Source organism: Ictidomys tridecemlineatus, chromosome 2, assembly GCF_052094955.1.
Source record: "Ictidomys tridecemlineatus isolate mIctTri1 chromosome 2, mIctTri1.hap1, whole genome shotgun sequence".
Lineage (NCBI taxonomy): Eukaryota > Metazoa > Chordata > Mammalia > Rodentia > Sciuridae > Ictidomys > Ictidomys tridecemlineatus.
The window spans coordinates 228,085,431-228,097,786 of record NC_135478.1 but is presented as its reverse complement, the minus strand read 5'-3'; the positions used below and the strand labels follow the sequence as shown (position 1 = coordinate 228,097,786).

The 12,356-nt window shown below is 48.3% G+C and overlaps 1 protein-coding gene across 2 annotated transcripts in view; it reads right to left on the bottom strand.

Annotated features, from left to right (window-relative positions):
- The window catches only part of Dpp6 (dipeptidyl peptidase like 6), an 860,191-nt gene that overhangs the window by 741,408 nt on the left and 106,427 nt on the right, over window positions 1-12,356 (bottom strand). Inside the window, exon 1 of one of the 2 annotated variants that reach the window (XM_078040899.1) lies at window positions 11,591-12,102. The exons of the other annotated variant lie outside the window; for it this stretch is intronic. Within the exon in view, the coding sequence (XP_077897025.1) occupies window positions 11,591-11,641 (51 nt within the window). The 5' untranslated portion in view covers window positions 11,642-12,102. Of the gene's footprint in view, window positions 1-11,590; window positions 12,103-12,356 lie in introns of those variants that run through there. 2 annotated transcript variants of the gene reach the window in all.

Sequence of the window (12,356 nt, the reverse complement as noted above, 5' to 3'; positions counted from 1 at the left end):
CACCAGCTCTTTGGGCAAAGGGAGACCAACTGAATCCCAGTTTCCTGAAGAAGATGGCCTAACATGTCACCAGACTCTGAACTGCAGAACTCAGCTAGCAGAATGAGCAACATGCTATTTAGAAGCATGGGACTTCAATCTGTCCTTGTGACCTCTCAGGGGTCTGTCTGGGATGGCCACCGCAAGATCGCGTAGTGCTGAGCAACGCAACCTTGCCTTCTCTTCTACTTTCATGGGGAGGTTTACTGGGTGGAAGGACTCCCTTCTTGATGATAGATCCTCATCAACAGCTTTGACACATAACAGAAAGGGGCGGCTGCTTTGAGCATCACCTGCAACCAGCCTGTCCACGTACTGCTGGCCACTGGATGGTTCTCTAAGGGTCAAATAGGAAAATCAAGAGTATGTTATTTAGAACAGTTTAGAGAAATTTGAAGACTAATTTTACATTTCTGGATCTAACAATACAGAACATGTGTTTGTACTTTGTACAACATTTTTTATAATTATTTCATTCCGATAATATTCTATGATCTATGATAGAGTGAAAATGTTGAAAACAAGAAGAAAAACCAACCCTATCACCACAGTTTGATAACTGATTAGCTTAGAACAAAATTTTCAGAATAACCTCCCAGCTTCTGAGTTTCTGCAGTAGCTCCAGATGGAGCCCAAAAATGTGCGTCTGATGTTCCCAGGTGTATCACGTGCTTTCCATTAGTATAACAAAATACTAGAAATTATCAACCTAAAAAGAGGAAAGGTTCACTGTGGATCACAGTTCTGGAGGTTGGTTGCTTTCAGGCCTGTGAGGTGGCACATCATGGTGGGAGTGCAAGGTGGCCTTACCTCACCACAGCCAGGAAACAGAAAGAGAAGAAGAGGATGAGACCCTGGTCCACAAGGCCATACCAACAACTCAGCTTCCTCCCCCTAGGCTCACCTCTCACAGGTCCACCACCTCCCAGGGTGCTCCAGGCGGAGGACAGTGCCTTCACCACATGGCCTTTGGTGGACACTCCCCCAAACCTCAGTGTCAGGTGATGCTGACACTTCTGATCCAAGCACCGCATGCTGATGAGACTGACCTCCAGTGACGGCAGAGAAGTCATGCCTCCACTTACCATCACAGCCAGACTGGGGTCCACATCAAGTTGACCCAGATTGGATAATGATGGTCTTCAGCCACCACAAGAAGGTGTTCTAATCAGTTTTTGTTGTTGTTGTTTGTTTGTTTTTGTTTTGTTTTTGCTGCTGTGATTACAAGACCCAACCAGAACAATTTTAGAGAAGGAAAAGTTTATTTGGGGCTCACAGTTTCAGAGGTCTCCATCCATCGACAGCCAGCTCCATTCCTCAGGGCTCAAGGTGAGGCTCAATATCATGGCAGAAGAGTGTGGCTGCGGGAAGCAGCCCACATGACCATCAGGAAGCAGAGAGAGACTCCACCCACCAGACACTGAATGTTACTCCAAAGCCCCCGATGCCCCCTCCAGCCATACCCACCACTCAGTCACCACTCCGTTAATTGATCAGGGGATCAATTCACTGATTGATTAAGTCCTGTATAACCCAATCATTTCTCCTCTGAACCTTCTTACACTGTCTCAAACGTGAGCTTTTTGGGGACCCTTGGTATCCCAACCATAATAGGAGGGAAGCAAAATCTATCTTCTTGAGCGTGAATAAGCACATGAACACACACAGCACGTTCCTGTCCACTCACGTTCACACTTGACACACACATGAAAAAGAGGCCCTCGGCTCTGCTGGTTCCAGCACCTTCGACTTTAATAAAGCCAATAAAGCCTCGGGCACTCGGAGCACAACACATTTCTCCAGAGCTAAGCAGCAGCAAGAGACTGGATCACGCTGAAGTGTTCTGCGAAAAATGATTTGCAAGGCACCAGGAGAACTTTAATGATATTCAAAATCCAAGACTAAGATAGGTCCGTTTCCCAAGGAAACCTACATATAAAAATCACATAGGTCACCACATGGCCAGGTTGATCAGGGACAAATACGTCACACAAGAAAACAAAACAAACCAACAAGGAAACACGAGTAAGAGAGAAGACCCACCTACCTCTTTGCCAGCCACCTCCTGGGCTCTTTTGTGCCAAGTCACTGTTTCCCTCAGTCTGGGATCATGGTTGGATGGCAGATCTGAGGTGATCAAATTGTCCCCCACTGTGGCATGCAATTTCCCATTATGAAAACGGATGAGGGCGGTCCACGATGCTGGGCGGCAGTGCAAGTTCAGTCTAGGGTACATCCGTGTTCCAGGGGAGGAGCAGGGGAGGGAAGAGGACCAGGAAGGGAGCGAAGGAGGGAAAAGCAGCATTTCTTTCCATTTGTCCTTGATTTCGTACACAGCTGTGATTCTAAACACTAATAAAGTCCAGAGCCTGTATTCTGCCATCTCCCTTCTTATATAATAGCAAATCATCAGCAATAATTCATAAAACCAACTACTCAGAATGCAGGAAACTTCTTTATTAAAGCGACAGATCTGAACGGATTGACAAACTTCACGTTTCCACACCGGGGTCCAGCAGGCTCACTGTGACCCTGCTTCACCACGTGCCTGGCAGGCTGGGCATGACCCCTGCTCTCAGAGAGGTAAGGAGGTTTCTCTCGTCACTTCTGCTTTCTCTCACCCTGTCCTCCCGCCAACATAGCTTACTTTGGAAGGCCACTGAGCCCGCGTGGAAAAAGCAGCTGTCCACCCTCCTCCTTCAGCCAGCATGCCTGTTCCCAAAGACTCCAGTGGCAGCTTGCCGCCTGTCCCAGCCTCCGTGACATGTCCCCCAGGTTCCTGCCTTGATATGTCCCCTCTGGGTGCTCCATGGCCCCTGCCTTTGGAGATCCCCCCTCCACTGCTGTCCTCTGAGTCCACTCACGGCTCCACACAGCAACTTCTAAATGGCCACTGCCTGTGGGCACACAGCCATGCCTTTAGACATGGAGGCACACTGGACATCATGGCCTCGGCCACCTCGACACTTCAATCTCCCTCCACAGGAATGAGGGACTTATGTCCACCTATGAGAGGCACAGGACATTCATTCAGTAAATATGAACACATTTCAAGATCTTTACACATTGTGAATGCAACAGAGGTACACAGAAGTGCTCCAAACTTGTGCGCATAGACAGAAAACTAGATCACAGGAAGCAGCCTGTGCAGGCACCACCCATGCTGCAGAAGCCCCTGGGTGTGCCTCCCAGCCACAGTCCCCACACCCCACCCCCCTCCACCATGGCCCGCCTACTGTAAAATAGACAGTTATAATTCCCCTAATTTTTCTGAAAATGTTATCACTTCTGTTATGGGCACTATGTCAATATCCATTAGCACAATATTTCGGTTTTGACTAATTTCTTAACTTTATGTAACTAATCACATGAGACATTCTTCCAGGTCTGATGTCCTTTACTCAATGCCACAGTTGAGGAAGCCTCACAGTTTTGAGTGTCAAGTGGAATGACCTCACTACTGCCTGGTACTGTACTTGTACCCACTGTCCAAACACACCAAGGTATCTGTGCATTGCACTGCCGATGGAGATTGGGTTGTTCCAGTTTGACACTGCACAACAAGCCTTCTTGCCCATTCTCTAGGGGACACACATCTATACATTTCTTTTGGGAAATACCCAGGAGTAAAATGGCTGAGTCATAAGCTATGTAGACAGACAACTTCGGCAGTTAGGATGAAAGGTTTTCAAAGTTTAGTGTCTTACACCCATGTCCAGGGTTTCCATTTCTCCACAATGGTGAAAAATTTAGTGCTAGAAAACATATTAAAGCCTTAGCATTCATTGACCGTTTTCTCACTGTGATTTCAAGTTGTGTTTTTCTGGTTTTGCTAATGCATTTCTGTAAAATTCCCCTGACCCAGAGAAATACTGCTCTACAAATCCAGGGTGGAGACTCTGCTGCTGCAGTGGGCATGGGATACTCCAGCCCAGGGTTCTCAGGAAATGCAGGTGTTTTCCACGATGTGGAGGTAGGGGCTCCCAGGAGAACCTCCTCCTAGGGTTGAAGTGGCTCACAAGTGCAGGGGGTTCTCGTTTCCCGATACTGCCATTAACTGATCAACTTCCTTTTTCTTCCCTGCAGAAGATCCTAACAAATGGAACATTCAGCCACGGTGAAGTTTCCAGGGCCCAGAAGAGGCTAGAGATGCCATAAAGACAGAGCAGTAGAGGCCCTGCTCTAGAAGCTTCCACATCCCCATCTCTCAGACCCTAGTCCTTCTCTAGGAGTGACTGGAGAGTGGAGAACTTCCAAATGAGATGCTGTGGACTGCAAGGACCTAGCCGGACATGGCATGCACCTGGGTTCCTCCCTGTGGCCATGTAATCGCTCCAAGTCTTGCCCTTTCAACACAAAACCCAAACACCGTCTGTCCTGCCAACACAATGCGCTGCCCTAAGAAAACGACACCGTGTACAGAAAACTATATTGTGAGCTATAAAAGGCTCTATGCCACTGTGAGCTATTAAATAATGTTGAAATGAAAGGGTGGCACCTTGTGAATGCAGGCACAGTTTACTGAGTCACAGGAAGAAGAACAGCAAAAGAAAAAAATTCCTGTTGTAAAATGTTTACTCAAGACTTGATTTGGTCTGGTAAACAGAAATATCTGGGGAAAAAATTAGTATTTAACTATAAAACTTTGTCTCTTACAGATAATTATAGCTAGTATATTTAAAATGTGTTTCTTTTGCCTTAGCAGAGAGAAGCCAGCCTATGATCAAATAATTCTGATCTTTAGGCTTAAAGATCATCAATACTTATTTCCCCAAAATACGGAAGACAAAGGTACACCAAATGGAGCTGGTTGATCTGAGGCGGGACCAACCCTACATGTTCCATCTGTAGATCAACTGAGGTTGTTAGTTTGCTTTGCTCAAGTTCACGGTTGGGTGCCTATTTGCAGAAGTTTGACTACATGTTGGTCATATAAAACTAAAATCATAAAATGAGAATTAGTTGAAGTAAAATTAAATGCTGCATTCAGAGGGTCACTACTGTAGCAGGAGGGGGAAATGACAGAAAGGAAGACCTTACAAATCAGTGAGGACAGGGTGATCCGCCAGGCTTCTCCCAGGCGCCCCTATGGCCAGCCAGCAATTCCCTTCCATCTGCACAGATGAGCAGCAGTGAGCGCGACACCAGGTGCTCGCTCCCACCTTATCAGAGCACCGTGATTTTTATTTAACAGTCAAGAAAGTCAAGCGGTCAAGGCCGCTGTGCCCATGACTGCTCTACTCTGCAGACCCGCAGCTGTGACCAGGAAGGGGGTAGCTGCTCCTATGACACCTGTGTGTGCACCCTGCACATGTGCTGACTGCACACTCTGTTCACACCTCTGCCCTGGTCTTCTGCCGCTGTGGTGGGATCACTCCAGATCTTGCAGCTTAGAGGCTCATAAATTTATGCCACCTATTTCATTTTACCGGGAGACGGTGACATGTGGGAGACAGACTGATGATGAGCTGGGAGAGGCCATGTAGGTCAGTGCAGGACAGACCACAGCCAGTAGATTATTTGTTGTGGCAGGGAAGGTGACTTCCACAGCATGCTCTAGGAGTAAGCCTGAGAGACGGCAATAAGACTACCTGGACAGGGAGGGGACATCGAACAGGACTTCAGGAACAATCTATTCAAATGCCCACATTTCCCAGGGGAGAAAAACAGGCCCCAGAGCTGCCCAGAGGCTGCTCCCGTCCTGGCCAATCCCAGAACCTCTCTGCTGGCCCCGCATTCTCCAGCTAGGCGGTCACCTCCTTGCTCCCACTTTGTTTCTTGTGAAATAAATGTTCAGGTGAATCGCAGACAAACAATGTCATCCTTCAAAGAAAACAATCACTCTTTCAGGGCATGAAAAAGAGAGAAAGAGGCACAGCTTTGCTTCTTCAAACAGTCTTGCTTTTCCCCCTCCATAGGTTACAACGGAGCCCAGAAAACCTAAAGGAAAAACTCAAGCTAGAAGAAAGGATTTCCAAAGTTTTCTCCGTAAAAACTGGTGAATGTTTGAGGAGACAGACACATCCACCGGGCGTAAATATCACATAATGCGTCCACCCATCTGTCTTCGTTAGGGAACCAATTTCACTGAGAGTTCAAGAGCAGCGAGATGCTCCTGTGACCCCGTCAACATGCCCTCTATGTTTTTAGGTGTCCACTGAAGACCAATGTTTAGAAGACCTGCGCCTTGGCTCTGTTTTCCTGAGGTGGCCGCTTCCCTCCCTGCTCCCCTCACTGCCTGTCCTCCACGTCTCTCCTTGGATCTTGCTTCCTCCACAATGGCTGAGACCAGGCCCCACTGCCACTTTCTAAAGGCCTCCTGCAGTCTCTCCATTACTCCCGAGTCCTTGATGGCAGCGTTTGAAAGTTCACGTCTCATCCTGTGGTTCTGGACCTCGGCGCACCACAGAACCAGCATTAAACCCGTTACTGCCCAGCAGCAGCCCAGGGCAGCTAACTCACATCTCTAGAGTGTCGGGTTGGGGACAGTAGGGAGGCCAGGCAGAGGAGAGTGTGGACAGCACAAGGCAGGGCAGCAGACCTCCATCCCCAACCACTGGTCAACACCATGACTGTGGACGCCCCTGCATTTCTCAAAACCACCCACTCATTGCTAAGAGCCACCGACTCAGTGGAAACCTTTCTCCCACCCTGCCAGCAAGCCACACACAACCAAGGGACTTCCAGTTGGTTCTGTCTACTCCTGTGTTCTTAGCACACAACACCTACGAAGTCTGGGGGCATGCTCTTGAGTTCTAACACATGGTCTTATTAGATATAATTGGCTCTCAAAGCAGTTCACACAATTCTCCTATATTGTTGCATTTACTTTAAACTAATAAATGGAAAAGAAAACCATTGGCCTGGAGTAAATGTATTTACCTCCCCAAATAAAAACTGCGTGAAGGCAGCAGTTACCTAATAGTAAACTGGGCATATGGTTCAATGTTATTACAAAAGTGGGGGAAAAAGACTGTACGATGGAATTCTCTCTCCTGTTACCTGATTCAGACATGAAGGTGTTCTTGAAATGAAAGACAGTAATGTACAACTGAAGCCTTGGGCCGTTCTCACAAAGGCCAGGCCCAGGCCACACAGTCCTGTCAAAGACCCTCCATCCACTCGTTTAACAGATTCATCCACTTGAGGGCTTACCAGGCAAAACTGTTGTCATTGATCAATGCTAATAATTTAAAATGCACTACATCTCTTGGTAATAACACAGAGGGTTCAAAGAGCAAATGATACACAGGTTTAAAGCAATCAGTAACCAGGATGGGTTATAGAAAGAGGAGAACAAACATCCAGACCCAGAGGATGCAGGCCCTAAAGACTTGCTTGGGGCTCTGCAGAAAACTAGGACAGCCCTCTCCACCCAAGTTTTATTTATTTAAGACATTTTACAAAACATCCTGAGCTGACTGTCTGTTTATCTAAATTTGGGGATTTCTTCCTGCTATTTGATTTTTTACAGACTGCTAACATGCTAAGGTCTTCCCACACCTAGGAAGTTGCGGAAAATGGACTAAGGCTTAGACCTTTTCTCTGCACAAACAGGGTTAATCTAGATTTCCCAAAGGAGTCTAGTTACAGGGTTGGTGATCCCATGAAGGGATGCTGAACAACCAGGAAAGAGAAAATGCATGCTGAGCATCCATCACTGGGACACGTGGTGAGAACTCTCAGAACCCAAGGCCTTGAAGTCATTTCTGCAACCCACTAACAGAAGGCACATTCTCTTCAAAATCCACGCCGCGATGACCACGGTTAGAACCAGCTCCAGACCACCAGTGTGTAAGCAGCAGCAAGAATGGTGTCCCAAGTACTCCAGAGAGGGGAAATACTGCAGTACCAAAGGCTACCCCCTAAAAATCATCTCATGAGCATAGGCTGATGATCCACGGAAGGGCTTCCCAACAGGAGGCCGTGTCCCCATAAGCCCAATAACTCTCCTAAAAGAGCCTCTGCTGACCTGCGTCTTTACAGGGAGAGCTTCATGGCGGATGTCAGACTGTGTTCAAGTGGTTGAAAAGAAAACTCTTACTGTGGACAGTGCAGATCCAGGTGTTTATCCAACATAGGATGGGGAAGATTATAATTCTGAAAAGTTTCCAGGCTCATGGTATCACAGATACATCCAATCAATGACCAAAGGCTTAAGTCAATTCCAGTAAGCAAGAGGAAAAAGTTGCTTTTTCTATACAGGGAATTCCCAGACTGCCACCTTCATTTAAATCCAACACCCATCAATGACAGGATTCTCAAGGTAAATGGCTGGCAGACCCCTGATCCTTCCAAGAACCTCTGATACCACTCTGGTCAGAAAGGCATGTCCAACCCTCACCAATCCCCCAGGAGAGGGAGAGTCACTACTGATCATACTGCAGTCCCCAAAGACTTTCATTTTTAACCAACCTTTACTCACCAATTCAGTTTCTGGAAGAAGTTCATATGCACAGAGCTGGGGAATTTAGCAGGAAGTGATATCCTTGGGATAACAAAATTTTCCACTGATCTCAGGAATGACTGCAAAAGGCTACGCCTCTATTCAATACGCAGGATCTCAACATATTGACAGCCCCCACCCAAGAATTTTCAAACAGATTTCATGAAAATACAGTTACTTTTCAAAATCAGTTTTTGTTCCAAGAGATTAGAAAATCCTGTTTCTTTTTCAGTATAGTAAATGGCAGATTGAATGATTAGTCTGTGAGTTCTCACAATATTTATGAAATAGACTCATTCTGAGAATTAAAACAGCAGTTGTGAACTATCCACTGGTAGTATTTCTTTTACTCATTGATTAACACCAAACAAGAACACAGAGGGTACAAATAATCTGTCTTCTCTTAATCATCCAGTTGTAATCAGGAAAAAGTTTCCAAAAGCAATGTCTGGAGAATAAAAGATGGAATAAGATTTTATAATGAATTTCAACCAAGCAACATGGCACAGCCAGTGCCAGCCAGGAGGTTGCTGCCCCAGCCTAGCAGGGCTGGCATGAAGGGCCACTCTGCAAGCCCAGGACCAACACACAGTGTGAACGCTTCAGAGGTGACACTGGGTGAACGTCCACAGCATCCCCCCAGTCACAAGGGCAGTACCAAGGCCGCATCTGCCTCTCTGTCCCGACCCTCCTTCAACATCAAGGCTCCTGCGAGTCCAGGCACCTCAAGAAGCACTGCATACTCTGAACCCAGTTTTGGCTCTGACTGCCGTGTGCATGGACACAGTGAAACAGCACAGCAGAAAACACTGGCGGTTTTTATAGCTGAATGTGCAGCAACTCAACTGTCAAGAAACAGGAGTAAATCATCTAATCCACATTGTGAATGTTAAATATCACCCGAATTTCAATTAAGTTGGGAGTACACACAAGTGCCAGTCACCTAATTCAAGACAGGCTATGATTAACTTCCAAAGCAAATGATAAAATATGAAGTCCCGGATTTATGATTTAAACCTGGAACCATCACTAGATTGAAGCTACACACTTTTAGTTGGAAAAGCAAGTTTCAAATAAGTTACAAACGAGACTGCAAAGTCATAATTATCAATCAAAGAATGGATAGGACATTTAAAAGTTGAGCCAGTTCACCTCTCCTTTTGCTCTTGGTCCAATGGATGGCTCTTAACACACTGGTTGCTGTAGAATTCTGCAGGCGCGCTGCAACTTGCTCTAATTATACTTATTAGCCTCAGGCTTGGGAGAACACATGTGAGAATGGGCTAGCCTTCCTCAGCAAGTGGCCAGCAGTCCTCTAATTCTTCATTTTCTGAAGTAAAGGCAGAAAGGGGAGGATGGGAGAGAACACTCTAAAAGTTTTCAAAGAAGATATAATTAAGATGATGCTACACTAGAACATTCCATGTAAGTTATGACTTATTTGGTGATAATCACTGACAGAGATATGTCATCATAATATCAATGTAACTAACCTGTACCCTTATCTTTACCCTCAGTCCTCAATGGGAAGGCTTTTGTAGCACATTATATGAAAAAAAAACTTATAGATGTGGGTGGACCTTTAATTAGAAAATATTACTCTACACACGTTTCTGCTCTATTATACAGGAATCATGCCAAATAACACAATGACTAAAACGAGGGTGGAAAAATCAGGAAAACAGTTTGCTTACATTAATGAGCAATTAGGCCAGCCAGCAGCAGAACCCGGGCTGAAGACAGCCCTTGACTGAGGGCCTGTGGCCATGAGGTGGCCTCTGAGCAGGTATCACACCCTAGGGTCTTGAGTGGAGCAGGGCATACTTCATCAAAAGTCAAGTTCTGGACCAACCCACCCTGCTGCTCTGTGCCAGGCAACAGGTGCCTTGCTGCTTGTGGGTGTGGTTAAGCCAGCCTGTATTTGTTCAATTAAATCAACTCCCATTTCCTTCCTCTCTTTGCTTGAAGGAAGACCTCCAAATGGCCCACTATCTGGGTCTTCCAAACACGTCTCCTCACACTTCTGCCCTGGACGCTGCCCATGCCCACTTTTGTAAACAACTCTAGATCTTGCAGCTGAAACAATTCTTGCATTTCCTGCTGGACCTTCCAAAGGAACACAGCCATCCTATCTCCTTGTCCCAGCCTCACACAGAAAGTACCAGCTAGCAATACAACACCAGGGACCCTCATCTCTCACCAACTTGAAAGGTTAAAACATGGCCCAAATAAACACACAGCAGGCACACCAGAGCAAGATGGCAACCTTCTGGTCCCCACCAGGAGATTCCAGCATCCTCCCAGGTGTCCCATGCCCCACCCCCAACCCTCTCTACAGGAAATGAGGGAGCAGGTGTGCTTAGGTCAAGTGCACCAGCTGGGAGCAGGCAGGGGGTGTCTCACTTGCTGAGAAGGTGAGACTCCAGGTCCTCAAGTCAGCAAAGTTGTCCATGCTGAGAGGCCCCTGGGCCTGCAAACCTGGGCTTCCCCAGAACAAGGGGTGATCCCCTCGTGCTAGGTCATCGCTGGCAGTGATGTGCCATTATTACCCTCTCTGGCACCATCAACCTTTTGGGAGTCATCTTTCCTAAACCTGGGGAGTAGGGCCTGGCTGGGGAAGCAGCCCTGGACGCAGTGGCAGCCTTCAGGCACAGTGACTGGCCTGACAGTACCAAAGCCTCAGCAAACCCCAACAGGTCTTGAGCTCTGGGGACTCAACCCCGAGGCCAGCGCAAGTATAAGAGCTCAGTGGCCCTGATCCTGGCTGAAATGACCTCCTCTCTCTGCGTTTCTCCCAGAATAGACCCTGGGATCTGCTTGGAACTCTGACAGACACGAGGCCAGCAAGGGCTCCATCGCAGTCTGTGCTCAAAGACACAAAGCCACATGCCCAAAGGAGAGCGACCGCGAAGCCATCAAGTTGGTATTTGCAAATAAACGCGTGATCCTTGGCACCCAGGGCGCCACAGGCAAGCGGTGGAAGCGGTGCTGCACGGGTACCAGGTGGACGTCATTCCGTGGAATTAGGGACCGACGAGGAGAGACACCCCTCCATGCCCCTCACTGCGGGTCCCCAGATCCCGCGCGCCCGCCGTCCACACTCACCATCACGTTCCCCTGCATTTTAGCCGTCTTGATCATCGCCTTTTCCTTCATTTTGCCCGGAATCTGAAACCGACTTCTGCCCCAGGAAGAGTAACTTAATCCATTGTCCTGGCGAGGATGAAAGTAGAGGCTGGGCTGGCTGGCGACTGGGCGGAGATGCCTTTCTGAAGACGAGATTCTTCCAGGTCTTCCGTTTCCCCACCTTCACTCCCGCTCCCCAGCGGATCCAATACCAATCAACTCTTTTCAGTCGCCGCCAACGAAGGGAGAAAATCAAAAGAGCCGGATGGTGGAAGTGATGCTTTCAACAAAAAGCCGGAGCCGAGGCGGGGAAGGGGCTGGGAGCCCGGCGAGCAGACAGCGTGCGTGTCCGCCGCGCTCGCCGTCAACACAGAGCGAGCGACAGCGGCGCGGCACGCGCGCGGGGCTCACTCGGGGACACTGGGCGGCGCAGCCCCGGCTGGCGGGGCTTCTTGGTTGGCAGCGCTGGGCGCAGCGGTCGCTGCACTAGTCCCTAAGGGCGGGGGCCAGTCAGGCGGCGACGCCACGGCTGTGTGTGTGTGTGTGTGTGTGTGTGTGTACACGCGTGCACGCGCGCGCCGGGTGTTCTGCCTGAACCGAGCAGGACCGGGAAGCCTCCGGCTGCAGCAAGGTTAAGGAGCCCAAACTGTTTGGGTAGCGATGGGAGCCCCTCCCCAAACACCCCTCCCCGGTAGACGCCCCCTCCGCGGCGCAGGCGCGCGGCTTTTACAAACAGGCACTAGGG